General features: G+C 37.3%; 2 protein-coding genes across 7 annotated transcripts in view; one reads left to right on the top strand and one right to left on the bottom strand.

Moving 5' to 3' along the window:
* The first annotated feature begins 4,662 nt into the window (after nt 1-4,662).
* Nucleotides 4,663-27,536, top strand: part of LOC111867245 — a 42,967-nt gene continuing 20,093 nt past the window's right edge. For 2 of the 4 annotated variants that reach the window (XM_033752605.1, XM_033752608.1), the window contains exons 1-5: nt 4,663-4,826; nt 6,212-6,481; nt 8,692-8,829; nt 9,635-10,988; nt 26,410-26,542. In XM_033752605.1, coding sequence (XP_033608496.1) covers nt 4,683-4,826; nt 6,212-6,481; nt 8,692-8,829; nt 9,635-10,988; nt 26,410-26,542 — 2,039 coding nt within the window. In that variant the 5' untranslated portion in view covers nt 4,663-4,682. The remainder of the gene's footprint in view (nt 4,827-6,211; nt 6,482-8,691; nt 8,830-9,634; nt 10,989-26,409; nt 26,543-27,536) is intronic. The other 2 variants (XM_033752606.1, XM_033752607.1) reach the window with 2 other exon arrangements.
* LOC111867247 (probable asparagine--tRNA ligase, mitochondrial) overlaps nt 26,405-27,536 on the bottom strand; it is a 28,198-nt gene continuing 27,066 nt past the window's right edge. For 2 of the 3 annotated variants that reach the window (XR_004513313.1, XR_004513312.1), the window contains exons 4-5: nt 27,084-27,221; nt 26,405-26,457 (exon numbers count right to left, since the gene is read on the bottom strand). Coding sequence is in view for 1 of the 3 variants with exons in the window: in XM_023856921.2 (XP_023712689.2) it covers nt 27,156-27,221 (66 nt within the window). In the remaining 2 variants the exon portion in view is untranslated. Of the gene's footprint in view, nt 26,458-27,041; nt 27,222-27,536 lie in introns of those variants that run through there. The other variant, XM_023856921.2, reaches the window with a different exon arrangement.

Raw genomic sequence — 27,536 nt, 5'->3', positions numbered from 1 at the left:
GTGCTATATTGTATAGTGTTCGCTGGAGACCAATTAGGGGCCGTGTTTCATTATCGATATGGATACGTAGGTAGCCATTTTGAGGTATTCGCAGTAGCAGCAGGTTGTAGGTTGAGTTAGTGACAGAGTGGCGAAAAACAGTTATTTTCTGCCGATATTAAAACAGTTTTTTTTTTCAGAAAACATATCAGCATGTTAATGCCGGAGTTTTAATAGGTAATTTTCAAGGTGTACCGAAGTCCTGTTTAATATGGAATAATGATTTGCAGATGTTAAACAGTTTTCAAGCTGTTTTTTAGTTCCGTTAGATCTGAATGGTTTCCCAATAAAATTGTGAACAATTACTAAACTAAGGCGATTTTATTGTGTTACAGTTAAGTGTGGTGTGAATGGTTTTGAAGAACTACCAAACTAACATGACATCGATGGTAAAAATGTCGGAGGTAGCCGAAGAATATGCTTCGTCTTTATCGGACCTCACCGTTAACAGCAAGCCACTGATCAACATGTTGACTATGCTTGCTGATGAAAATATCATGCATGCGCCCATTATCGTCCAGGCAGTGGAAAAACATCTTCAAAAGGTTAGTCTTAAGGTTTTGCTTGATATTGTCGCATCTTGAGGTTTGGAAGTTTCAGAATGTTCATTACGATCAGGCGATAGAATATACACCGTGGAGAACCTCATTTCAGCTTTCATATTAATGGATACACTACGAGTCTATTGTTATTGTAGGCTGAAGATAGGTGTTAAAGAGAGCATTGAAATAGTGCTGAAATTAAGGCTGTTCATGGTTCTGTGTGTATTTTACATTACATATTACTATCAATTTTGCATTGTTTCTTAACGAAAGAAATTATTGTTTATTGAAAACGAATAAGTATTTATCGAATTTTGGGGGAAACGCGATATAGTTGATTAGTTAAATGTAACAGTTTGAAATGTAATATTTCCACAGAATAAACTCTTCTTGTTTAGGTCACAGTGTCATACAGAAATATAAATGGGAATTTAATGCACATCACATGGAAATTTATGAAAAATATCCAGAGTCTATCTTTAAGTAACAGATTGGCAGCTGTTGAGTGTTTGGACATTACCCAAAGACCTATGTCTGTTACAATATGACATCAAGGAGACTGGATTCTGTCTGCGTCCTCATGTAAAAGCGTAACGAGTTGGGCCATGTTGGTAGAGATTGGGAGATCCAGAGATAGGAACTAACTCTATTGATAGTACAAAACTGATTAGGTTTTTGCCTGAAGATGGAGACAGAATCCAGTCTCCAAAAGTTGTGTTTTAAATAGAAACAGGACGATGGATAATGTCCAAAAACTCAATAATTGCATTAGTATACCATTATCACAAACTTTAAGTTCTTTTTTTAACTAATGGAGGTTGAGAGCTTGTTTACTTCCAAAATTTTGGAAATTATTCCATCTGACAGTGGCATTTAACTCGTAAGTTTGTATGCTTTAGAAATTGGACCATTGATCCACATTCGGATTTTCCAACCAATAAGAATAGACTCGTGTCTTCGAAGTAATGTTTAGGCCAAGCAGATTACTTCACTGTAATCAGTGCCAGCTTGAGATGATTAATGTACCAGGAGGATTCCAGTACCCATTCATTCACATGCCTTTATGTAATCGGGCATATTAGTGGGAAGTGAAGTTTGTGGGCTTCCTATTCAAAATTATCCATGCCCGTTACACAGTTTGCCATTCTGCTGACGTAATGTACGAGAGCAGTGCAACAGAATGCAACTAGACATTTACCTAATTATCGAAATTACTAATTTTTATGATTTGTAATAGTGGTGATTTAAAAAATATATTGTCCCCGAAAATAGTATAAGTTTGTGTAGTTGTAAGTGTAGTGGTCCAAGTTCTGAAGCATCATGTTTATTGACAAAATAAGTAATATCTGAGAATGTCTGCTATGTTTATGATTGAGAAGAGAACGTGAAACAAGCCAGAATAAACACACTAATACTGAAGGGATATTATTTCAGACCTGAAGACCCTTAAAAAGATGACAGTTTATTTAACATAACCTGTTGCCTATTATCTAGCCTAAGAATATGTACAGTGGATTTGATGGGAGAGCTAAGTCTTTTCAGTATATCTGTTGTTGATGTATTATTATACTTTCCTCAGTAGTCTTAATACTGCTTCTGTGGTGTATTGGTCGGAGCTCCTGGCTACAGATCCAAAGGTCCCAGGTTCTATTCCTGGCCTTACCAGATTTTCTCATAAGTTGTGGGTCTGGAACAGGGTCTTCCTCATGAGAATAATTGAGGAGCTATTTCAAGGAATAGCAGCTCTGGTCTAGAAAACCGAAAATTAACAGCTGTGGGGATCCCTTGCACTGACCAGGCGACACCATCTATCCGCAAAAGTTGGCACTAACTTTGCCGAGAAGCGGTGGTTGCTTGGTGGGAATAGTTTGCTTGCAGACTAAAGCCGCAGAGGTTTTATTTAGTAGTCTTAATAAAATTAATCATATGCCAACAGTTAATCCATGTAGTGCAATTGCAAGGTACGGTATTAGCTAGAAAATATGTCATTTGCAAGTAGGTACTGCCCAGGATGTGAATTTAAACACTTTGTGAGAACTGGATCATATTTTTAAATATCCTTGCACGTATGTGATATAATTCTGAAAGTCCTTTCTGAGCTGGCTTCTCCATTGTGTATGTTTGGACACCAAAGGAGAAGACCATTTACAGTCACATTGGACATTCCATTTCCCTTCATTATCCAGATGTCAGTAGTTCCATTGAAAAGTAGCTTTGGAAAAGTTTGGTCCTATTATGAGTAGGCAGGTTTACTTACTTACTTACTCATGGAGCTGAGCCCTTCTGGATGAGCCGCCAATTCTGCAGCTACTCAATAATTTCCCAGCATTTTATGGAACCCAAAGGTTCATTACCCTGTTCACAAGAGCCCTCCACTGGTCCCTATCCTGATCCAGATCTATCCAATCCATACCATCCCATCCTATCTCTCTACGATCCACTCTAATATTGTCCACCCACCTATGCCTTGGTCTTCCCTGTGGTCTCTTTCCTTCTGGCTTTCCCACCAATATCCTATACACATTCCTCATCTCCCCCATTTGTGCTACATGAACTGTCCACCTCATCCTCCTTGACTTGATCATTCTAATTATACTTGGAGAAGTGTACAAGTTATGAAGCTCCTCATTATTCAGTTTTCTCCAACCTCCTGTAACTTCATCTCTCTTCGGTCCAAATATTCTCCTCAACACCCTGTTCTCAAACACCCTCAGTCTATGTTCCTCCCTTAATGTCAGAGACCAAGTTTCACACCCAAACAGAACCACAGGCAAAATTATAGTTTTGTATATTCTAATTTTTATGTTCTTGGACAACAGACAAGAAGACAAAAGGTTCTGGACTGAATGATAGCAAGCATTACCCGTGTTCAATCACCTCTTAATTTCCTCCTGAATCAGGTTTCAATCTGTTATCGTTGTTCCCAAATATCTGAACTGTGCCACATTTAAAAAACGTCTGTTCCCTATTTTATGCCATGATTTTGCCCTGCACTTTGGTGACAAGAAAGTAACATATACTTAGTTTTCTGTGTGTTTACTTCTTTGAGTAGCCAGGTTTGGCTATCTTAAATATAATAGTGTAATTATATTGCTGCACTTTTTCAAGACTGGAAGGAAAGTGGAGCCTAAGCAAGCAACAACCCCTCTAATATGTTTGTCCTGTTCATGTAGGTGCGAGCAGAGATCAAGCTGCCTGTGTTATACCTCATCGATTCTATTGTGAAGAATGTTGGAGATGTATATACTTCGCTTTTCACTCAGAACATTGTTTCAACCTTCTGTGGTATTTTTGAAAATGTATTACATATTTTGATTCTTTTGCGGTGACTCTAGTTTGGGGTTTATTCATTCCCAGGGCCATATTGTGGCTGGAAGGATTAGGTAAATTGAAAAAAATCCAATGACCTCATTGGGATTCAATCCCGTGACCTCCCAGCTTGTAGCATAGTGCCACAACCAACTATGCTACCGATATACGTGAGAGTAAATGTGTATAGAAATGCTGAATGTGAATTACTTTTGTCTGTCTGATTTGTTATTTTGATGAATAATCTGCCCATTCATGAACTTTGTTTTGTTACCGTAATGTTATCCAGCTCCAGGTTTAGAGACCTTGACAGCTTACAGTTTCAAGTATATATATTTATTTGCCTTATAATTCTGCAATTCAGAACTGTTATCTGTGTTTCATTATTGCCTCTGAAATAAATAGCCATCATATACAAAGAGCAAAAAGCTGTTCATGATGATAAAAGACTTGGATATATTCTGTTGTGCTACTCTTAATGTTAGAAATAGCTTGTTACAGAGGATATGGTATCTAGGTACCGCAGATATAAATATTTGTTTCCTTTTGTGAGCATGGTCATGTCAGTTGGTGACAAGGGAAAAATTTTGTTGTAACAAAAATTAATTTAAGTTAAAGTTGTATCGAATTGTTAAATGAGGTTGTTGGTCATGTAAAGCATGAGGTGTGCATCATTTTAATAATTCTTGTTGCCAATTATCATAGATGTGATCAAGAAAATATCATATATATTGGGACTGATTCATGTATTGTGCTTCCTTCTTGTAGGTGGATGAGAAAACACGGGCCCAGATGTTCAAATTACGTCAGACGTGGAATGAAGTGTTCCCACCAAAGAAGTTATATGCAGTAGACGTACGTGTAAATGCAATTGATCCAGCATGGCCAATCACAGCTGTGCCTCCTACCATATATGTGAATCCGAAGTTTTTTCGTGTGAGTATAAATACTGTTTTTACTGTTGCCCATGATATGTAAGCAATGTCCGTCTTTTAGTGCACTCAATTTCACTTGTTACTTCACAACATGTTTCGGCACTACAGTGCCATCATCAGGTGCTCTATTTACGTTAATCTGTTTCATTGCTTGCCATTATGTCATTATAAAATTATTTAAAAAGTATTTACTGTTGCAGTTTAAAACTTGAAATTCATTTAGAGTTGTTAATAAATATTGCATCAATCCTGTAATGTGTGATGGTGAAGTGAATATATTGCTGTGTAGAGGAATTACAGGCTGATTCCAATACAAAAGTATTGCTGTGGTGTCCTTGGTGTATATCTGCTTCTCCCCATAGGCAGTTAGGTTAGCCTGGTTATCATAAACATTCTCATTGAGTCCTCTTTACAGTGTAATATAAAACAAGCAGAAAGTAGTACTGTTTTCTCGGAAATGATGCCATATAGTCTGGTAGAATGTTATCAACAATCTGAAAGCAGGTTCTTGGTCTTTGGAATGAGGTGGGGGAAATTTGGAATCCTTTAGTTTAACCCATATAGTAATGGTATTTGTGGCACATTCATTGTTACGTCAAACCAAACAGCATGGGATATACCATAAGATGAAGGGTAAAAAATTTTTCCTGTTCCGTTGCGCAATGTTATGAAGGTGTAAGGAGGTGTGGTGACACAAGTTGAAATATTAATTTCAGCCTTAGTTGAAGATGGTAGGTCCAGTATATGCTTCAGCTGCTTTTCTTTTAGAAAAAGAGACTTGGTATCCGTTAGATAAGATGGTGGGTGGGTCCCAAAGTTGGGTGTGAGTGTGATGGTGAAGAGGATTCCCAGCACATAGTCTGTCAGTTAACTAAGTTACTCTGGTTGTACATCGCATAACAAAAATTCCTCACGTGTAGTTTTTATACAGAAGAATCTGCGATAGTTTCCTGTATGCTGAAGGGTTAGAAAAAGAATCATGGTGTTCAGTGAGAAGAGCTGGGCTTAGGTATTGACCCAAACTGATATAAATTTATTTTATTTCTGATTTATTTAATGAGTCTTATGGTAATTCATACTGTATAGCTTCAGAGGGTAGGATGACTAGGGATTAATGAATTTAAAGGATTTAGAAGGAAGCAGTCATGGTGTAATTTGAGGTACTATCTTGGCATTTGCCTGGAGGGGGCTGACAAGACCTACAAAAAATTTCACTCAGTATAGCCAGTCTGTGGACCAAGATTTAATACTGGAACATTCTGAATATGAAGCAGGGGTACTGCCTGCTCAACTGCGGTGTTTAGTAGCAGTTATAAAGAACAGAAGGCTGATGTAATGAAAATTGTTGCAGAAAACCCCTTGATGGAATGTATAATTTGCTTTCAGCAGCAGGCACCGCCAGCTCCTAATTCCCAGCCGTCTTCCACTGCTGTGTCTGCTACCCCTCCAGCTACACCAGCAGTTCCTCCCACAGCCGTGGAAGATCCTCATACAATCAATGAAGCCAAAATGAGGGAGCAGTTGCTTAAGAAGCAGAAGGAGCTGCTGGAACTTCAGCAGAAAAAATTGGAATTAGAGTTGCTGCAAACAAAAGCAAGATTAGAAGAACAGCAGAAACAGTTAGAGAGACAGACTGGACATCTTCATTCTGAGCAGGTAAGAGTGAGGAGCTGCCATAGTGTTATGCACAGTTTCTTAATATAAATACTAATGACCTACCTTACTGCCTGCTACACAGTCATTCTGTAGCAGGCAGTTATTATTCAACTTTTCAAGAAGTTCTCTGTTGTTAAAACAGCACAGTTCAGTGGCATCCCTAAGAAAACCTTTCATTTCCTTTGTCCTAAGCCAACTGAATGCAGGTCACATTTGCTGTTTATTTATTCATGTGAGAACTTGTACATTTAATGTGCAGAAACATAAAAATTTGTTCCCTATGTGTGATGAGATGGCAGAACGAGCCATTTTAACCCATTATAGGCAAGCCTAGTTTCAAGGTATTGTGTTGTTCTTGTAGCCTGGAAAGTGTTTGGAATTTATTTCTCTAGTGCCTGAGTCTGCATATTTTTCACTCTGTACATGGTATCAGTTTCAGCTTGAGGTAGGCCAAGGAAGATTGTCCCTGTGCTTAAATGAAAATCATGAAATATCCCGTTACGTAATTTTCTTGATTTTTATTTTTTTTGTCATGATCGTGTGTGACAAGTGTATGGAGCAGATTCCTCAGGAGCTAATATTCTCTGAGCTATTCAAGAAATTGTCCACCTTTTGTAGAACCTGGGGTTGATAGCAATGCCCCTATAATGATGAATCCCATAGCATCAGTTCACATATCCATTTTAACATTGCCTTCCCATTTACACTTAAATCTCCGAAGAGGTCTCTTCCTTTCAGGTTTCTCCATTTAAGTTCATATCTCTGTGGTCTAGTAGTCAGAGTTCCTGGCTACAGATCCAGAGGTCTCAGGTTCGATTCCCTGTGCTACAAGATTTTTTGAGAAGCAGTGGGTCTGGAATGGGGTGCACTCGGCCTCATGAGGATAATTAAGGAGCTATTTCAAGGAAATAGCAGTTCCGATGTAGAAAACCGAAATTAATGGCCATGGGGATCTGTTGTGCTGACAGTGTGACACCCTCTGTCCACAAAAGTTGGCACTAACTTTGCCAACAAGTGGCAGTCGCTCAGTCGGTATAGCGCACTTGCGAAGTACAGGTTTCAGGTTTCTCCATTTAAGTTCATATCTCTGTGGTCTAGTAGTCAAGAGTTCCTGGCTACAGATCCAGAGGTCCCAGGTTCGAGTCCCTGTGCTACAAGATTTTTTGAGAGGCAGTGGGTCTGGAATGGGGTCCACTCAGCCTCATGAGGATAATTAAGGAGATACTTCAAGGAAATAGCGGTTCCGATGTAGAAAATCGAAATTAATGGCCATGGGGATCTGTTGTGCTGACAGTGTGAAACCCTCTGTCCACAAAAGTTGGCACTAACTTCACCAACAAGTGGCGGTCGGTATAGCGCACTTGCGAACTACAGGCCATGGAGTTCTTTTTTTTTATCTTCCAGATGTGCTCTGCTGAACTCATTTTTCATCACCCTAATAATACAAGGTGAAGGGTACAAATAATAATGATTCTTATTATGCAATTTTATGTTACTTCCTTCCTGTTCAATCCAAATACTCTTATCAGTCATCCTGTTTTGTATTTAAGAATGATGTTTTGGCTACTGGACTGTCTCTCTGTATTCAGTTAAAAGCATTTTATCCAAATATTCGCAAACATGTTAAATCTTTTTTTTTTCTCATGGGGTGAGAGACCAAGTTTCACTCCCATATGGAACAAGAGAACAGTTATATTTCTATACATTCTGAGGTGATTTAATTGATCACAGAAATGGGCCTGTGTTGATTTGGCATGGTCTCACCCTAAGCTTTGTGGATTTATTGCCAGAAATTTAACTAGGTATTTGTTTCAGTGTTTGAAATAAAACTGAATTCCTGTTTTGAAATTAAAACCAACTGAGAGGTAGATCAGGACAAATTGGTGTTCTTTTGCAGATCAGACTTAGGGAGCAAATTTTAAGGGCTCACAGACACTAGATGAGAACTGATTGCTTGATATTTCATGCTGTTAAGGGAGGGTAACATTAAGATGGAACGTTGAGAGGACGGGAGGTAGATGCAAATATTTCAGTATGGTGTCCAGTAGCAGGCTACCCCTTTTAAATCTTACGGGTTTTCTACCTAAGTGTTGAGTAACTAATGAACTGCTTAGGGAGAAGCTTATGGTGTCTGTAATTGTGAAGATAATACAGATGGATTACAGAGGAAGGTGTGGTATATAATTTTGTGTTTTGTGTTCCATCATCAGCTGAGACCACCAATGCACATTGCTGGGCAGGAAGCTGCTAAACTACTTGCACCACCTAAACCAATGGAATCTCCAGTGGTCTCAACGAAATCACAAACGGTCGTGCCTGTACCTGCCACAGTTGTCAATACTAGTCAGGTAAATAAACAGAAAAATACCATTTTATGTATAAAGGACCTTACTGTAGTAAGTCCTTTATCCTGTGTGTTTTTGTTTGCATTAGCCATGTGTACTAGTGACGTTTTCAATTTGAGGTGAGAATTTGGGAAGAGGCCCCCCCCCCCCAGTAATTTCAAACCTCTTTTTCACATTACAGTAAATTGTGTTACATATCCCATTTGATATCAAGTACTTTTTAATGAAAATTGTTGTGAAATATCATGTTAAAAAATCAGTTCTAGGGTGAACTTTTACACCGTTTGTTCATTCCGAAAAGTTGCAGTGAACAATATGCTAGTAACATCACTACTTGTGGAAACAAGTCAGAATATACTTTTTTGTATGTGCACAATTCACCAGTAATAAATAAACTGAACACAAGAAACTCTCTGGACACTTATGGGTGTGTAACCGTCAACTTGATGTTAGTTGCTGCCTATTAATATTAGGCTGAAGTGAATTTTGCAGTTTTTGTTTTTAAGAGGTATATCTGTTATATCTGATTTGTCTTCACTCTTGAAGCTGTATGCTTCATCTGACAAACCCTGTGGGGTAGATTACTGTACATTAGGAATGTCTGTGAAAAATGCAGTTTGTACCTTTGCAGCTGACCATAAATGTAATGTTCTTACACATCCTTTCTATTTCATTATTTACTAATCATCCTGTTCTTAGACACTATATATAAGGAAGTCTCTGTTTAAGGTTTCTGTTGGGAACAGTGGGATTTAATGTAATTTCCCCAGTGATGATGTAACAGTACACAATCATTTTGTATTTTCAGAATTCTGGGACAGTAACAGTAACTGTTCCTGAAGCAGCTGGTGCTCCTGCAGGACCTGCTGCAAGAGGTAGTGGCAGTGCTTCAGGTAGCAGCAAGATGAAGATTGAGACGAAATCAACAGGAGCAACAGGGCTGAAGACTTCAGCTACATCATCATCATCAAGCACCAGCTGCCGTCCAATTCCAACACCAGCACTAACTGCTGTCACCCCTGGCGTACGATCGAGGGATCCTCGGCTTGCTTCTCGGCAACTGCAGTCTAATGCAGTTCCAGAAAATAGTATGGTACAGCCACAAGATGAGGAAATACAGGAACCTGATTTAATCTTTGAACCAGTTAAACTAGAGACTGCCAAACCAAAACCTCAGATCACAATCAATATTGGTTGTGTCAATAAAGGTACTGTAAATAAAGAAACTCGAGGAATCAGTAAGAAAGACCCTCGTTTGATAAGTAATAAGGTTCATGGTTTAAATAATAGTAATATCAAAGGCCGGACGTCCTCTGCCACTAGTAGTGGAGTTGGTGGTAAGGGAAGTGGCAAGATGTTTGGGAGAGGTCCTTCTCCTTTACCTTCCTCCCCATCCCACCCCAGTAGTGGTGGTGGTGGTAGTAAGAGTTTGAGTTCCCCTTCCTCATCATCACAACGCAAAACACAAAGTAAAGGTGGCAGTAATGGTAGCACAAAGCCACCACGTAACAAAGCTCTTCCTAGAATAATAAAGATTGACCTTACAGATAGTCCTCCACCAAAAGCAGGTGATACAAAGGAAGAAAGTAGTACAAGTAAGCAGAATACTGAAACTGGTAATAAAAGTAGCTCTCCTTCCTCTAAAACAGAAAGTCACAGAAAGAAATCCTTACCTCTTGGTACAAGCAGATCTTCTGAGAGGAAGAAAGGGTCAGGGAAATCTGGCAGTGAATCTTCAGGCATGGGTGGGAACTCTAGTAATGGTAGTATTAAGCAAGAATGGAGAAAGAGTCCTGTGGTAGGGGAGAAGAGACATCACGACCATGATCGCCCTGTATCTAGTAAGTACGACATCTTCGTTGAGCCGGAGGGTGATTCTCCATCACCACCACCACCTCCAGTCATCAGTACAGACAACAAGCGGAGAGGTGAATCTTCTCCATCAAAGGGCAGTGTGTTTAAAGATGTGAAGCTACCAAAAGGTCGCAACTATATGAGAAGAAACCTGGCTCCCAAGCCTCGCAGCGTGGAAATTCCTCCTGTGACTGCCACAGGAGATGTGGACCTGCGCTTGGGTGCACCTCCGGAGAATTGTCCTCACCTAGACATGTTCCAGCCAGATACCACCACATCAGTACCTTCTGCCAAAGAGGATGTCAAAGGTAAGCTAACAGAATTTCAGTTTTCATGCCTGGTTATTGGGTTTATGTGTTTTGGTGGGGGTTGTTTCTTTGGGAAATTTGCACTGTACAGTGGCAACATTTCATTTCTTGTTGCATTTTTAATTTCATGGTAGCATAGTTAGTTGAGGCATTATGCTACAAGCCGGAAGGTCACAGGTTCAAGTCCTGATGAGGTCATTGGATTTTTTTCTTTTTTGACCTAACCCTTCCAAGTGCAATATGGCCCTGGGGTCAACTCAGCCTCTAACAGAATTGAGTACCCGGAATATTTTTGGGGGTAAAGGGCGGGCGGCGTGTAGGGCTGACAGCCTTGCCACCATCTATGAGCTGATTGTCTAGAAACTGTGGGAACCTCAACATCTTGTCTAGAAACTGTGGGAACCTCAACATCTTACAACCCTATGGTCCTGCACGGTCTGTTACAGGGATACCTTTACTTCTCGCACCCATCTTGCTTTTCGTGAGTAGAATTCTGTGGAACACTGAAGTTTATCACATTGATTTTAGAGTAAGATAAAGTGATGTGACTAAACAATTTGCTGTGATTCCATTACTGTTTAGGTCCTCTGTGTATTGTTTGAACAGCCAGATTTCAGAACAGGCTGAAATTTGATGAACTGTTCAAAACATGCCATGTTTTATCGTGTAATTTCTGAATTTAAACTCTTATGTTATGAACCAGAGGCATATAAATTATTAATTCTCCGTTTATGTTGAAAGAAACTAAAGGAGCGGCAGCCAGTTTTGTGTTAAGGTAGTTTGTTTTACATATTCAGGTGGAGTCTATCAACTGATTGATTTTTACTAAGAGAAGTCCCATTAACATGGGTCCACTTTGCAAAAGATTAAGGAGCCAGGGCAGTATTGAAGTCGGATGAAAATGTACCAGAAATAGTGGTTCTTGATGAAGGAATTCAATATCACTTCAGTACAAAAAGTACAGTACAAAAATAAGTGTTAATAATAATGAAGCATGATGCCAAAACTGTTCAGAATGTCAGCCTGTGACTTGAATACACATCTGAGTTTGCTATATTGTAAACTGTTCAGTGTGTCTTGAGTGTGCATTTCACGGCAGTGTATTATGGAAGTGTTTACATTCTTAGAAATGTGGGGATTGTTTCAGATATATACATCACCTAAAATTCCCTGAAGCATTGTCCTTCTCTCCGTTCTTTGTATATAGACTAGTCCCTCCTCATGGCCCCCGAGATGACCGTACAAAGGGTTTAAATCGCAGAATCTTGTTGGCCATGCATGTGATCCTCCATGGCTGTCACAACAGTTTCGATAGTTACAATAACATAATCAGTTGCCTGTCATTAAAAATGAAGGTGGCACTCTTCAGGATGTAGGTTCATAATATATATATGTGCGCTCATATGTATATTCAAGTCACAGGCACAGTTGTCATAGCCTCTTTTGTTATTAAATAAAATGCACTTTGGTTTTTCATTAAACGTAAATAAAGTAAAATCTTTTGTTAGAAATCCTGATTTCTGGTATGTTTTTCAACTGCTGCAGCTGCATAAACTTTCATGTGACTTCAAGTACTCACTACAGAAATTGTGCTGTATATAGCAGTAAACCGAAAATATTGATACGTGAATCATATTTGTTATTGACTGATCGTAGAGAAAGTGATTCCTTATTAGAATAGAATTATTTAGAAGAATTAGTGAAGTCTAGAGGTTTGTTATACTGAAGGGGGATGTGATTCATGCATATTTATGCTAGAACATTGTTACTGTTCAGAAATAACTTATGGGCATTTCATAATTAATTACAGAAATATCAGGAAAGAGTGTATCCATAATGGATTTTACACATTGCATTAGTACAGTAGATTTATGCTCAAGAAGGAATGATGTTAACCATGACATTGAAGAAGATCTTAACAGTCTTGGTGGCCAAATTAAAATTAGTGTATGCCCCATTCTGTACATTTAGGCATTCTGGGAATTTTCCACTGGAGTTCCAAGTCATATCTAACATATTCCTCTTTATTTTCTAGTAGGATGTATCGAGGTGACTGATCACATCACACGTGCGTATATGTCACAAAGGATTGAATTGATTTGTTGCTGAATATATTTGAAACTAACAGAGGCAAATACAGGTAGAATTTATGCATATGTGTCTTACCATATTCATGGAGATGAATTCAAGCAGTTGTATTGTTGCTGGCTTATTTTGTCCACAGATATATCGGGTGTCCACTTGGTTTATCCTGTTAGTTTCAGATTGGAGCTCACAACATGATTTCAGTTTCAGAGTTTCTTATAATTGGCATGTTTTTAACTCATTCACTTATTTCCAACTGTAATGCAACCCAAAATTGTTGACAACCTCTCTTTTATTTTAAAATGCCATTAAAATAAAGGAGAGATTGTGATATTGCCTGCAAGCTTGAATCTAAACATACCTTCATTGATTTTTATGAAGCCAACATGTTTTCTTATATGTTCTGCAAAAAGTTGCATTGTGTACACAAATTATCAGGATTCTATATTGATGTGACTCCTATCTCACAAGTTTATGTGGTCACCATTTTGTATTAATGATAGGAGGTTAAAAAGTATGAGGTATGGATAGCCTCTGGAGACCTGATGGTACGAAGATTCACGAGAATCTGCCATTTGGTTCATGAGGCTTCTGCAACATGGACACATGGTCATGATGCCATAAGTAAATCTTGCATATAAAAAAAGTAATGCGGAACGAGAAAGCTGGAACATTGTTTTATGAAACAATCGTTTGCAGTTATGCATTTCTTTTCTAGTAGTATGGTTAATTTGCATTGATGCACTGAGTCCTACCTGCTGTCTAAGATTAAGAAACTGAAATGAAATGAAGCATTTCCAGATGCCCTATGCCCCAAGTGTGAGCAACAGGAACAAATATAGATATATGAGGGATATTCAGAAAGTAACCTCTGGTGAGCTGTTAAGACAGGCAATGAGAAGAAACAAATTATTATACGCAAAAAATGTGTACATACTTGAGCTAGTTTTCAGTGTAGTCACTTCCAGAATTGAGACATCTGTTGTATTAGGGAATAAGTTTTTGTATGCCTGTATCAAAGAATTCTGCCATCTGTGAGCTCAGCCACTCCTCATTGTTGCTGAAGCACAGCAATCACAAACAGTTCTTCGGGTAGGTAAACAGGCGGTAGTCACTTGGAGCAAGAATGGGGCTGTAAGTAGGGTGGTCAGACAACTTCCAGTTGAAATGCTCCAGCAACGCTGGAGTGTGAGCAGCTGTATGTGGATGTGCGTTGTCATGGAAGAACACTACACTGGCTGTCATTATTCCACTACTGTTCTGAATGACGCTATGCTGTTTTTTTTTAGTGTTTCACAATACAAAATGTGGCTGAGTTCACAGATGGCAGACTTCTTTGACACAGGCATACAAAAACTTATTCCCCAACATGACAGATGCCTCAATTCCGGAGGTGATTACATTGAGAAGTAGCTTAAGTATGTATGCATCTTTTGTATATAGTAATTTTCTTTTTTCTCATTGCTTGTTTAGTAAACAGCTCATCGGAAGTTACTTAGCGAATTTCTACGATGACCTTTCCTTTCAATAGTAACTTTTTGTTAGTATACACCCAAGACTAATCTTGTGGGTGGGCTTTTCTTCCCATACCACTTTCTTGTTAATATCAGTTGAAGGCTAGGTTTAAAGGTCATCATTGTTGCACATCAATCATTTCACACTAGCAGAATTAAGTATCATAATTATGTGGCTTATATATTGTTTATAAATGAACCGTGGATCTGTAATATTGTGATTCACAAAGTTGCCTCTCCGGAAGCACCTGATTAAGACAAGCTTGGGGCCCTGTACGAGTATACACAGTACATAGTGTATGATGGAACCTTTACACTGAGAAAAGTGGCTTGTAACTTTTGTTTGAGAGATGTGTGGTTAAAATCTTAGCTGGGTCACCAACTCTCATGATGGCATGTTTCATGGTTTTACTCAATCCCTCAGCAAATGTCAGAATAGTACCTTAAATAACTACCACTTCCTTCAATATCCTTTCCATTTCGTTATTTATTATCATTTTGTGTTACATAGTCTTGAGTCACTGAGTATATTATTAAATAAATTCAGATATGCTGTAACAAGTGTGTCTGATCCCTTACATTGTGTAATTATTATTTTCAAATAGAAAATCCATTTTCATAGCATATCTTTCTACTAATGTCTGACTTTTGAGCCATTAATCACCTAGACTCTAAGACATTTTCTTTTACTACAGTTTACAGTTGTCTTTAAAACTGTTGCTTTGTGAAACATCCTCTGTTTCCAGCATGGAGCCTTCTTTCTCCAGCTGTAGGTTTCGTCACATCTTTAAAATGATGTGCATGGCATCTTCTCTTTCACCACATACTGAACATTTTTCTTTTTAGCTTATCTTTCTTTTAGTTTTCATACTTCTAATTTTCATTGTGCCATCCTGTTTCTTTTGACAAGAAATTTTATAAATTTCGTGACCGATTTGACAGAATTAATAAAATTGAATCTGACCAGTGTTGAGTAATTGTATGCAAATAAATTGAAGCTCTGCAGAAAGGTATAATATTGCACAGTACTAAGTTGCATAATTGTGCAATGGAAAATCTGGTATACAAAAGCTCAGGAACCAAAATGAGATACGTAGTAATGTTAAAAAGAAATCACATATTTCCTTCACATTATGAACTCTTTCATGGAGAAGTCTGGAGTATCAAGAGAAGAGATAATGTGATACAGTTTTATCACTTGGTAGCTAAGCTAATTGTGAAAGTTTGCAATGTGAACAAAATATCCAATATTTGTTTCCAGCACTGTAGTAAAATATTATATAAAATACTCCAAACAAGGTCTACAATTTAATATCATAAATAAATAATATATTCTTATGCTGTTTATTCATCTGCCAGTTTCAAATAAAGAATTTTTTTTTTTTTTAAATATGTGCATTATTGGCATTTGAAGAATACAAAGGACTTGTGCTGGGATATAAGGTAGGAAGAGAAATATATTTCAGGGATTGGAGGTACTCACAGCAATGATGAGTTTTATCATTTGGGAAAAACGCCATGTAGTCTGTTGGAAGTCAGATGATGTTTTAGAGGAATGTGGCATATCCATGTTCAGGGTTGAAGCTAACCAAGAAACCAACATGAAGTATGCAGCAAGCTCTGCCCTTCAGTATAAGTTCAGAGGAACATAGTGTCTTCATCTTCAGAGTTGAAGAATAATCCAAGCAGGTAGGCAGCAAACTAAGCACTTTGCTTGCCACCTGCTTCTTGCTTGGCCTACTTTTCATCCTCAAGATGGAAGCTATGTCCTTTCAGAATGTCTGTGAACTCCTGGACTTCACAACATTACATCCCAGAATATTGTACTCGTACTGTTGAGTGCATAAAATCCAACTTAATTTTTATATAAATTGAATATGTAAAATATGCTGAATCATGCAAAAGCATTTTAAGACGTCTCTTGTTTTTATATCAGCATGTGGAACAACTCATGAGGACAGTTTATCTGCGATCTGTTTGTTTATGCATTAGATTTTTTTCTGTTTATCCACATCTCTTTTTGTCCACACAACATTACTTTCTTTTTTCACATTTGTTTTTCAGTTTTAAACTCTTATAAAATTCTGTGTGGGAAATCCTTCAAAAGAAGTTTCTTCAATATGAGTTTTAACTGTATCATCCGGTCAGGCGGGAACGTTCTGTTATGAAATATATTTTATGAACAAGACTATGAGGAGTAAAGATGTTCATGTTTATTCAGCCAGAATATTGCAAGGGATTTCAAACTAATTTTTAAATTAACTTTCCAGTGATGAAGTGGTTCAAATAAATAGACTGTAAAAGTAAAGTTGTACCTGTGCCAAATCAATTAAATGTTGTGCCATGAAGACATCTGATGGATTCAAGGTATAGCTCCAGCATTCTTGACCTCGACACTAGATAGAGGTGAGCAGTCAGCTTCATGTCCTGGCTGCTCCCCCCCCCCCCTGAAGGTGTGTAGAGATCCTGGATAGGAGGCTGAATGGGCTCCATGCTGTTGAAAAGAGAAAAATCCCTTGCCCCATACTGGGAGTCAAACATTGGTTGTTCATCCAGTTGTACTGATTGAACTATCCCAGTTCACATGGTAGATGTACAAATTTGAGCTTGTACTGAAACATAAGTTTGTACTATACCAAGTTTTTCGTTCTTTATTTTTTCAATTTTTCTACCTACTTTTTCTTGTTCAAGTTCATACTAGAAGATCAAGTTTTCCTTCGTTCTATGGAACAGTCTGAATAAGAATCTTACAGAGTGCACACACAGGCATGTAGTTCATGGCTTTTACAGTTCTATCTTAGTACTGTTTCGTGTAGTTGACTACTTATGTACTCTGACGCGGGAACTTTCCAGTTTGTGGTTGGGGTTAGTGCAGTCTGCATTTTCATATTGCATGTGTAGCATGTGAAAAAATCAGACAGGTGTTTAGTGAAACTATGCTGTTGACTGAATAATTAATGGGTGGGCCATGCTAGCCCTTATAGAGCAGTCATCAGTCTTTTAAATATGATTATATGCAATGTTGCTAATGTGTATTTTACAACTTCTGCTTTGCAAACCTTGACATATCAAGGCTCTGCCTTACCACCAGAAAATGGCTGTACCATTAGGTAGGCCACACACTGGCATGTGTCAACACATGTAACAGTCAGGCTCGATGTCTGCAACATGATGCAACGAAAGGAGCACAGTTGAAGCGAATGAGATTATGAAAACCGCCGCACACTAGTCTGAGTAATGATGCTGACCAATCACAAATGAAGCAAGACTGCGTCTTTTGTCTCATGTCTCGATGCTTGTTTGACGATGTTGCTGTGTGACCGCCCTTACACTTTCTCTTGGATCAACCCTTGCATAGCAATATAATGTTACTTCTCAAGTAGCTACAGGTGTACAATATTTTGTCTCTTGCAGCGGTCTTTGCTTTGCAGTGTAACCTGACTGCAGAAGTAACCACAAATTTACACTGTTTACATCTCCTGGAGTGATCCTTGCATTGCACTATAACCTGATTACTGATATTCCTATAAACTCTCACTAAATGAATATTTTACAGTTGAATAAAATGTATGAACAAAACCTAAATGTATATATTTTTGAAGATTATAAAAGACTGAGGTAAGTTAACTTTAGGTCATGTTATTGCAACATGATAATATGATATTTTTAGCAGATCATACTGTTTTCTCTATATAATGAAGTACCTGAAATTTATGTTGCATTTTGTTTTATGTATAGTTTATTAAATGCAGTTCAGACTTTGAATTTGATTATTATTGCATACTGAGGTGTTCAATTTACTTTTTTATAAACATGTAATGAATTGAAATCCATATCTTAAATTCACTCCTACAACTTCCCTTGAAGTGTAGAAGTATAGAGTTTCTGATAAACACTTGTCTGTATTGTAACATTGAATCTTGAAGCACAACTGTAGCAAGACAAAATAAATTTGTTAAGGTGACTGAAGTCTGTAATCTCAGTCATTGAATGTGAGATGTTTGCAGTGAGATTCAATTTTCATGTGTTTTCTTCTTATCCTTATTACTTTTATGGGTAGCAAACTGAATTCCTCACATTGCTGATTCTAAAATTGAAGACAAGCTCTGATTTCCCTATGGATCAGTTTGTTTTGTGATTGTGACTTTTAATTTGTTAACAAGGTATGCACATAAACATGCATTTACAGTCTTCAAGGTTTCTGTCTGTTATCAGGTAGGTGGGTATCATTTTGGAGAATCTTCTGTCCTGAAGATGGAAGAAATACATCCTTAATATTTTTACCCACTGACCAGAGGACAAAGTATCAGAACCTGTAACATCATAATGTGAATCTTCACCACCAGGAAAACCTCAAACCTTTTACATTTACAAGTCATTTCCTTTTTCTTATTTATTTTATGGTGTTGCATATTTGACATTTGTACTGTCAGAAATTGATATTCATTAATGGATTATACAAATTTACTATATTTATATTTCCATTATGACAGTTGAGTTGTATGTCAGAAAGAAACATTTCATCTGATTTTAATAGTCGGTGTCAGGTATGTGGTATTAATTGTATTTCCCATATGTGCCAGTAAAATATGAGTCATATCTATATAAACATAATATTCTACTTTTTACTGGCATTGGAAATAATGATCTGTTTTAATGTACATGAATATATTTAATTAATAATTTATAATATATGTTATTCATGGTTGTCAAATAATTGAACACTAAATGTACAGTTTGCATTAGAGATAAGTTCCAGAATAATAATATTATGAATGTAAATATATTTTATTACTTCAGCCGATCTTATTAAAGCTAAAGTCATTCGTTACTTTTGAACATACTTGGATATTTTATTATGCTTATTTTACTAAATGTAAAATAATTAATTTTCAACATTGAATCGTACAGCAGTGAGTGTCTCGTTCGACTATGCCACAATCTTAACACCTTATATTAGAAATATGGTTAGTGAAATGCTTAAATCTCATATTAGGTTGTTTGCTATGTTGGCTCTAGTTCCTGAGTTTGACAGTTACTCATGCTTGCCTGCAAACTATGTACTGGTCATAAATTTTCATTGATTTGGTATAAATCACATAATATTAGCCAATTTGTAAGTGATGTTAACCAGTAAATACAGTTATTTAAAATGATGAATCACAAATCATCTGTTTCCATAAAATCAGAAGTGTCATTAATTTGCTTTCATTTGAAGAATATTTAGAATGCTGGAACACAGCGTTTGTTGAAAAAAAAAATTTTCTCTTTAAATGTAGGTATATATTACAATAGCTCATGAAATAATTATGACCTCATATTTTCACAATAAATAAATTCTTCCAGTGTCACATTCGGTGACTTTATATAAATTAATTTTGTTGATACTGTGACATGTCAAACCGTTGTTGGGCAACAGGATGTGAAATGAGTTACCATGAGGACAGACTCTTGATAACCGATCAGTTGCCAAGTTATGCAGCAGTGGAACGAGGTTGCGCAACAGTAAGGAAAGCGGCATTTCGCTGTGCCATGCTGAGCCGAGCCAAACTGCCCTGGTTGCTAAGCAGCAGTAAACAACTCTTGGCAGCATTGCCAAGCAACGCCTTTGTGAACACAGCGTCATGCAACACTGAAGGAAGCCGTGTTTTCCGCCTGTCCAATTGAGGGTTTGTAAGAGAAACTGGAATAACTAAGGAGCAGGTAGTATTCTCCAGTATTCTGCAGAACAGAAGTCGGTCAGCCACAGGAAGAACTGAATGCATGATTAGAAGATTTTATGTGTGATAATTAGTGATAGTGGTGATAACTGAGAAGGCATTGTGTATTGGGAGTGTGTAATTCAGTGATGCTTGTATAACTCCCATGTTATACCATAAATAAGTGAAGACTACTGAAGATAGCTTGAAGAGATTAATGTGTAGGGTTTGTAAATTGTGTAAACCTACAACAGTGTTATAATTAATTGTAGTTACAACTTGTAGGTTGTTAGTAAAACCAGTTAACAATCCAAACGGCAGCGTCCACAGTAGCCCAAACACGTTATACTGTTGCATAACTTGGCACCTGACTGGTTATCAAGAGTCTGTCCTCATGGTAACTCGTTCCACATCCCGTTGCTCAACAACAGTTGGACATGTCACAGTACTACGAGGGTCGTACTGAAAGTCATGAGCAACAGTTTTTTGTAAAGTAACATGCTTTATTATTGACAAACCAAATACACCACCTCAATCTACAGACCTTTCTTTATTCTTCCACATAATCGCCACTTCTTTGTACGCATTTGTCCCAGTGTTCTGGGAGTTTGAGAATTCCCCTTCTGTAAAATTCTGTTCCATCCATCCGAAGACACTGATGTACAGCTTTCTGAATTGCCTCCCTTGTCTCAAAATGTTGTCCAGTCAGCTGATCCTTCACAAATTTGAAAAGATGGTAGGTGGAGGGTGCCAGATCAGGGCCATAGGATGTGTGTGGAAGAACTTCCCACCCCATCTTTGCAATTGCTTCCAATGTGAGGCGAGCGGCATGGAGGTGAGCGTTGTCATGCAGGATGATGATGTTTCATCCTGGAGGTTTATCGCGCAATGCACGATGGAGCTTGTGCAGCGTCTGGATATAACGAGCATTGATGGTTTACCCAGGTTCCAGGAATTTGGCCAGAATAAACCCCACTGCATCCCAGAAGACTGTGCCCATCACCTTTGCAGCTAATGGCACTGTCTTTGCCTTCTTTTTTGATGGAGAATGCAAGTGGTGCCATTCCATACTCTGCCGTTTCGTTTCAGGCTCGAAATGGTGAAACCAGCTTTCGTCACCTGTCACAATATAGAGCAAAAAAATTATTGCCTTCGTGTCGATATCTCTGCAGCAGTTCTGAAGTGATGGCTTTTCGCTGACCTTTGTGGTCTTCGGTCAATAACCGTGGGACCCTACAAGCAACGAGCACAAACTTTCCTATAGCCCAAGCTTTCAATCATCTCCTGTACTGCACTGTGCCCTATTCCAAGTTTTTGGGCTATTGTGTCCACAGTCACACGCCTGTCATCTCGAATGATCCCATCCACTCTTTCCTTGTTGTGTTCAGTTGAGGCTGTTCGAGGACGACTGCTCAGAGGCTCTCTTCGATGCTGGTGTTCCCATCTTTAAGATGTTTCACCCATCTTCGAATACTGCTCGCACCCATGCACACACTTCCATAAGCATGCTGATGTCTCTGGTGAATTTCTGCAGCAGGGATTTCCTCTTTCGAAATTCGATGACAGCACGCTGGCGAAACGACATATGGTTGTTGGCCATTTTGTTATGAGTGATACTGGTCATGTGATGTAAGCTATTGACGTCACAAGACACTCAAGGTTAACGCAACAGCTGGTTCCACCTACCACCATACTCTCTTTTGTCTGCTGTTCCCAGTTTGCATTCAAAAAAAGTTGCTCATGACTTTCTGTACGACCTACGTATTTTCCTCAATGTGATTTGAGGCATGTCATTTTCTGAGAACAAAAGGAAAAAATGTGCAATATGCATGTAAGTCGGCAATAGTTATTTATGTGTTGTGCTCTTCAGTTTTGATGTTTTCTTGCCGAAAATGAGAGAATTATTGAATTCTCTACGATGTAAATGTAACAGTATTTTAATTTGGGGTAGATTTCACAATCAGACCATGATAAATGGGGTGATGAATATCACTGAATTTGAAACCAGCCCTGAAAATTCAGCATTTGCCATTATTATCTGTAGGAAATTTGTTGAAGAGAGTGTTCAGTGCTGAAATAGCTTATAAATTTTAGTATCGATAAGAAAAATTGTGCAGTTTGTAACATACAACATTTATGTTACACATTGGTGATAGCTTCTAATTTTGAAATATATAAATTGGGTGTTTTGAACAGTTGTAGGCTTGTTTTATTAGTAGCCAGTGCTTCTGCAGATATTCTTATTTTGATCATGGACTAAAATAAATATAATGAGGGACTGCTGTAGTGTGCTGGGTGGACCCCAAGGGCAACATTGTAAATGGCAGCATTGCATTTGCATAGAAGCAATATTTTTGTCCTGCATCTTAACTTAATTAGAGATATAAACTTAATGTTTATGAAGAGCAGATAAATTATATTTGGCTATATTCAGATAATTTCTTTAAATTGCGATCTCAGTTTTGACACCATGTAGTCTCAGAGGTGGTTGCCAGTTTTGTAGGGGAATCTGCTGCCAGCATATTCTGGTAAAGTGGTGTCACAGCCCAGAAATTCACAATTTAAATTTAGAATGCCATGAAGTCCTCATCTAATATGTTTAAGTAAGATAAATCACTGATAAAATTTGAATTAATAAGATACAGTCAAACAGTTCTAAGGCATTATTGATTTAGATGTTAATTAAAAAATATTGCAAGGAAATTTATGCTTGTCTTTTGGATGTGTAACTGTGTTCAGTGTTTGGTGAATTCTAATGCTGCTATTCTTTATTGGTTTTTTATAATTTTTCATGGCCAAATCAATAGCAGTCTTGTGGTGTTAATAGAATACTGTACAGTTATTACATTATTATCATGAAATTTTGTATTTTAGAATTTTTCTAGTAGTATTGGAAGTGGTGAGTCTTGTTTCAAAGGTATTGTCTTTGTATTGTTAAAGACAGTTGTGCTAAATGAGCTGATCACTTTTTAATACAGTGGAACCTCGCTTAACGAGTATAATTCGTTCCAGAATCTTACTCGTAATGCAAAACACTCGTTAAGCGAAACAATTTTTCCCATATAAATTAATGTAAAATACGATAATGCGTTCCATGCAGAAAAAATACCCCCAAAATTTTATGTATAACGTTTATTCAAAGAAAATTATATATACATTGTTAAGGAGCGTGAATCATCTTCATCTTTTCTTCTATGCAGAATGAACCAACCTGGAATGCAAATTCGATTTGTAGAAAACAAAAAATCGAAATAATTGGTTTGTTATTTATGATACATATCTAATTCTTGTTTACTAGAAAGCTGTCTAGAGACATTTGTTTTTGCTTCAAAATTTGATGAAAATGCGACACAGCATTGTCATTAAATAGGTTTGTAGCGTGCATAGCTACTGCCTTATTAGGGTAATGCTTCTCAATGTACAATGCAACAGTTTCCCATGCTTTCAGCATTTCTCTTATTGTGCCAGAAGATTGTTGTTTTGCTGTTACCTCCTCCTCCTCTGACAAACTCTCCTCCACAACTTCTTGCTGTGAAACACAATGCAACTCCAAATCGTTGACGTAGACCGATTGTATGTGTGTGCTAAATCAGCCATGCTCACACCTCGTTCTCGCTTTTCAATGATTTTACTTTTCATTTCTACAGTTATTTTTATTCTCTTATGGGCTGTCTTTTTGTGGATTTTCTTCAGGGACATTTTTGCAAGGGTTGTTAAACTTTGCACAAAAAAATAAAAAATGATATGTCTGAACACAAGTTTGGAAAAATGTGTGACCACAAGCGACACTAAGATGTTAGCGGAACGAATGCTAAACACAGACTGATGTAGCAAGCGCACAATCTGGGACTTCCCCTCTTGTCACTCATTATGCAATATGTCAATTGTTAAGCGAGTCATTTTATTTACAATTTGTTTTGCTCGTTATGTGAATTACTCATTATGAGAGGTGCTTGTTAAGTGAGGTTCCACTGTACTTGCTATTACTGTAGCAAGTACCTTGCCTTACTTTTGGATATATCCATTAAAGAGATTTTATTATTACAGTATTACCATTGTTATGAAAATGAGTAAGATTTAAAAAGAAGGTGAAGTTCTCTCTGTGCTTAACTACTTAAGCACTATGCCATGAAGACATGTTTAGGAGTGGTCAGCTTTACACCTTGACTGCATTACCCCCAAAAAAGAGCCCCCAATATCAATTGGATAGGTGGCTGGATGGGCCCCAGAGCCAATGTGGGCATTGTGGAGAGGAGAAAAATCTTGCCACTACCAGGACTCGAACTCTGGTCTCTCAGCTGTCCGGTCTGTAGCCAGTTGCTATACTGACTGCACTATCCCAGCTTATTTATGAAAATAAGGATATAATTTTAAAGTGTAAGATAAGAACTTTGAGATGTGTGTTGACAGGCTTGAGATCTGTCTTATAAGTCATTAGTTACTTCGTTGATATGGTCTTTTGATTGTCAGATCAGCTGACCATTTTGGCCATATTTTCATTTATTTATTTTGGTAATAAATCATTTGTATCATTAATATTTTCCTGCAGCAGTGAAATACATGAAAAGCTCAGTCCCTGGGAGGTAATGACCATGACAGTGCACAGATTTGTCTAACAGTGGTGTTTAGTTTGTTGTGGTTCTTGCCAAGAAAGACAGGATAAATACACAGTTTTTATATCAAGTTTATAGAAAAACATTTTTCTTTCAACCAGAACTTCCTTGTATGACATAATAACTGGATTTTAGTTCTTATTTCAATAGTTTATTTGATTTGGGAATGTGGTGGAACACTATCTTAATGAAGCACAATTTAGATATAGTTCTGCATTTTTTTTTATTTTATACACATTACACAACTGTCATGCCATGATGATTGTTACAAAATAACACAGTTGAAAGTTTGGCTTCAGAAGATTAATATTTCTTAATTTTGCTTGCCCATGCTGCCATTGGAAGTTTAGTGTTGGGGTACCAAAATTCTCTTTGGTGGTGCTAATTCTAGCCTCCATCAGCACTCAAAAATGTTGAGTAATAACTTTGTATTAATCTGTATCTCATTCACAAGTAATAGTAAAGTAAGTAAAGGTATCCTTGTAAGAGCCCGTGGAGGTCCATAGGGTTGTGAGATGTTTTCTAGACAATCAGCTCATAGATGGCAGTAGGTTTGTCAGCCTTACGCAGTGGCCGCCCTTTACCCCCAAGAATAAAGTAATAAGTTGGAATCACATTTTTTTAATGTCAGTTGAATAGGTTGTGATTTATTTGAACTGATTAGAGAAATGTTACATAAAGACACCTTTCTTCATTTGGTATGAGTTACTAGGATTTGAATGTTTATGAAGGACTAATTCACAGTCTTAGTTATAAAATAAAATTTCAAAATAAACTTAATTTTTGCATTAAATTATGCATTTCATATTAGTTTTTTAAATTGTAATCCAACCATTTATGTCATTGGATTTTTTTTTATTATTGTGAAGTAATTTTCTTAAATTTCAATTACACTTTCAGTAATTCCTCGTTTCCTGTAGTTCGTTTTATACTATTGAATTTTCTTCTAAGCAAATTTGTATTCATTGATTAATATGTTTTTAATTGTATCATGTTCTGGTATTTAATTAATACAGTTCATATAATGTTTTCCATCTACATGAATAGAAGGTACATATTACCTGGTAAAGCATGTAAAAGTATATATCTTGTGTTGATATATACAACCTTCAGATGTGCATTATTAGTTTAGCATTCAGTGTGTCACATTTGTTTCAAGAAGTCTTGTAACTTGGTATGGTAATAAGACAGAATAAATAACTTGAAACAGTTTTTATGTCTACATCAACAGAGGATACAGTTTTACATCGTCTACCAGGTAAAGACATCGTCTTCTGTTGATGAAGACATAAAAGAATATGTAAATTGTTCATGCTTTTTATTTATTTTGCCATGTCAAATTAACAAATCTATAGGAACAATTTTGACACAGCTGCAGGGAACCATGTATGTACCTTGAATAGCTGTGGTAGCAGGATAGTGATGTAAAGTGGCACTGTGTTCAGAGCAGGTTTTTCCTCATTGGTCTGCCTGTGTTCTGAAATAATATTTAATCATTTTTATAATCCAGAACCACTTGTAGAAGCTGCAAATCAGGATGTGGATTTGCGTCATCTTCCTGGGTCACCTAGTAGGAAACGTTCATCCACGGAAAGAGGAGAGCAGCCACCACCAAAGAAAACAAAAGCAGAAGTATTTGATGAGTAAGTTAATTAGCATCTGAACATGTTTGTTTCTTTAAAGTTTGTTTAATAATGATATCAGTATCTCAGGCTGCACCATAAACCGTGTGACACAGAACCAAACTGGTTAGTAAAATGTTCCCTAAAGCATATTAGAAATTTCTTCATATTCATTAGTGAATTTACATAATTTTTTGAAATAAGGTCCTCCTTGTTTAGTGTACGACTCACAGCATTGTGACACTGTTCTGCAAATTGACTGGCAGGTTTAAATCTGAACCTTCCCTTTAATAGAAGAGAATGTTGTAGGTTAACTGACTTTTGAGCCACTCTGTACATTGGATATAGTGTCAGATGTTTGGATGATAGTAATGAATTGGAAAGGATGTAGAAGGAGGTGATCATGGCCAAATTTAAAGTACTGTACCTTAATATGCCTGTTAGGACTGAAAGGAACAGTTGAAAACCAGTCGGTAGTAACATTGTCCCAGATGCATTTTAGTGAAAACTGCATGCCATGAGAAGGCATGAGGCACTATAGAGGGCAGATCTGAATACTTACATCATTATGAGCTAGGTGGAAATTATTGGTTTTAGACAGCAGTCACTTTGCCTGCTGGTTGAGACTAATTCCTTACAGGCCAAGCTGAATAAGAGCCTTTTCCCCACTTACACCTGATGATGGAAGTAGATCCAGCTTCTGAAACAGCATTTAGCATAGTGTTTATGAACAGAAATTGTCACAGACCTTTAGAGAATCATATATTGGAGAAGTTATTAATGATAATATGGATTCAGGCACAGTGATTCAAATCAGTTTTATTGAGCTGGTGCCTTAAGGTTAAGTACATTGCATTGCCACACGTATTTCTTACTCAGTTTCAGAAGTGTATGACATTTTAATTGAATTTAGGATACTCAGGAAAGTTTTGTGATTAATTAATATGCCACGGTATATATAGTTACAGTACACACTTCTTCAAACCACAGTATCAGATATAGCTTACTTCTCAGA

This window comes from Cryptotermes secundus, unplaced genomic scaffold (genome assembly GCF_002891405.2).
Source record: "Cryptotermes secundus unplaced genomic scaffold, Csec_1.0 scaffold1250, whole genome shotgun sequence".
Taxonomy (NCBI): Eukaryota; Metazoa; Arthropoda; class Insecta; order Blattodea; family Kalotermitidae; genus Cryptotermes; species Cryptotermes secundus.
This window is presented reverse-complemented; position numbering and strand designations above follow the sequence as displayed.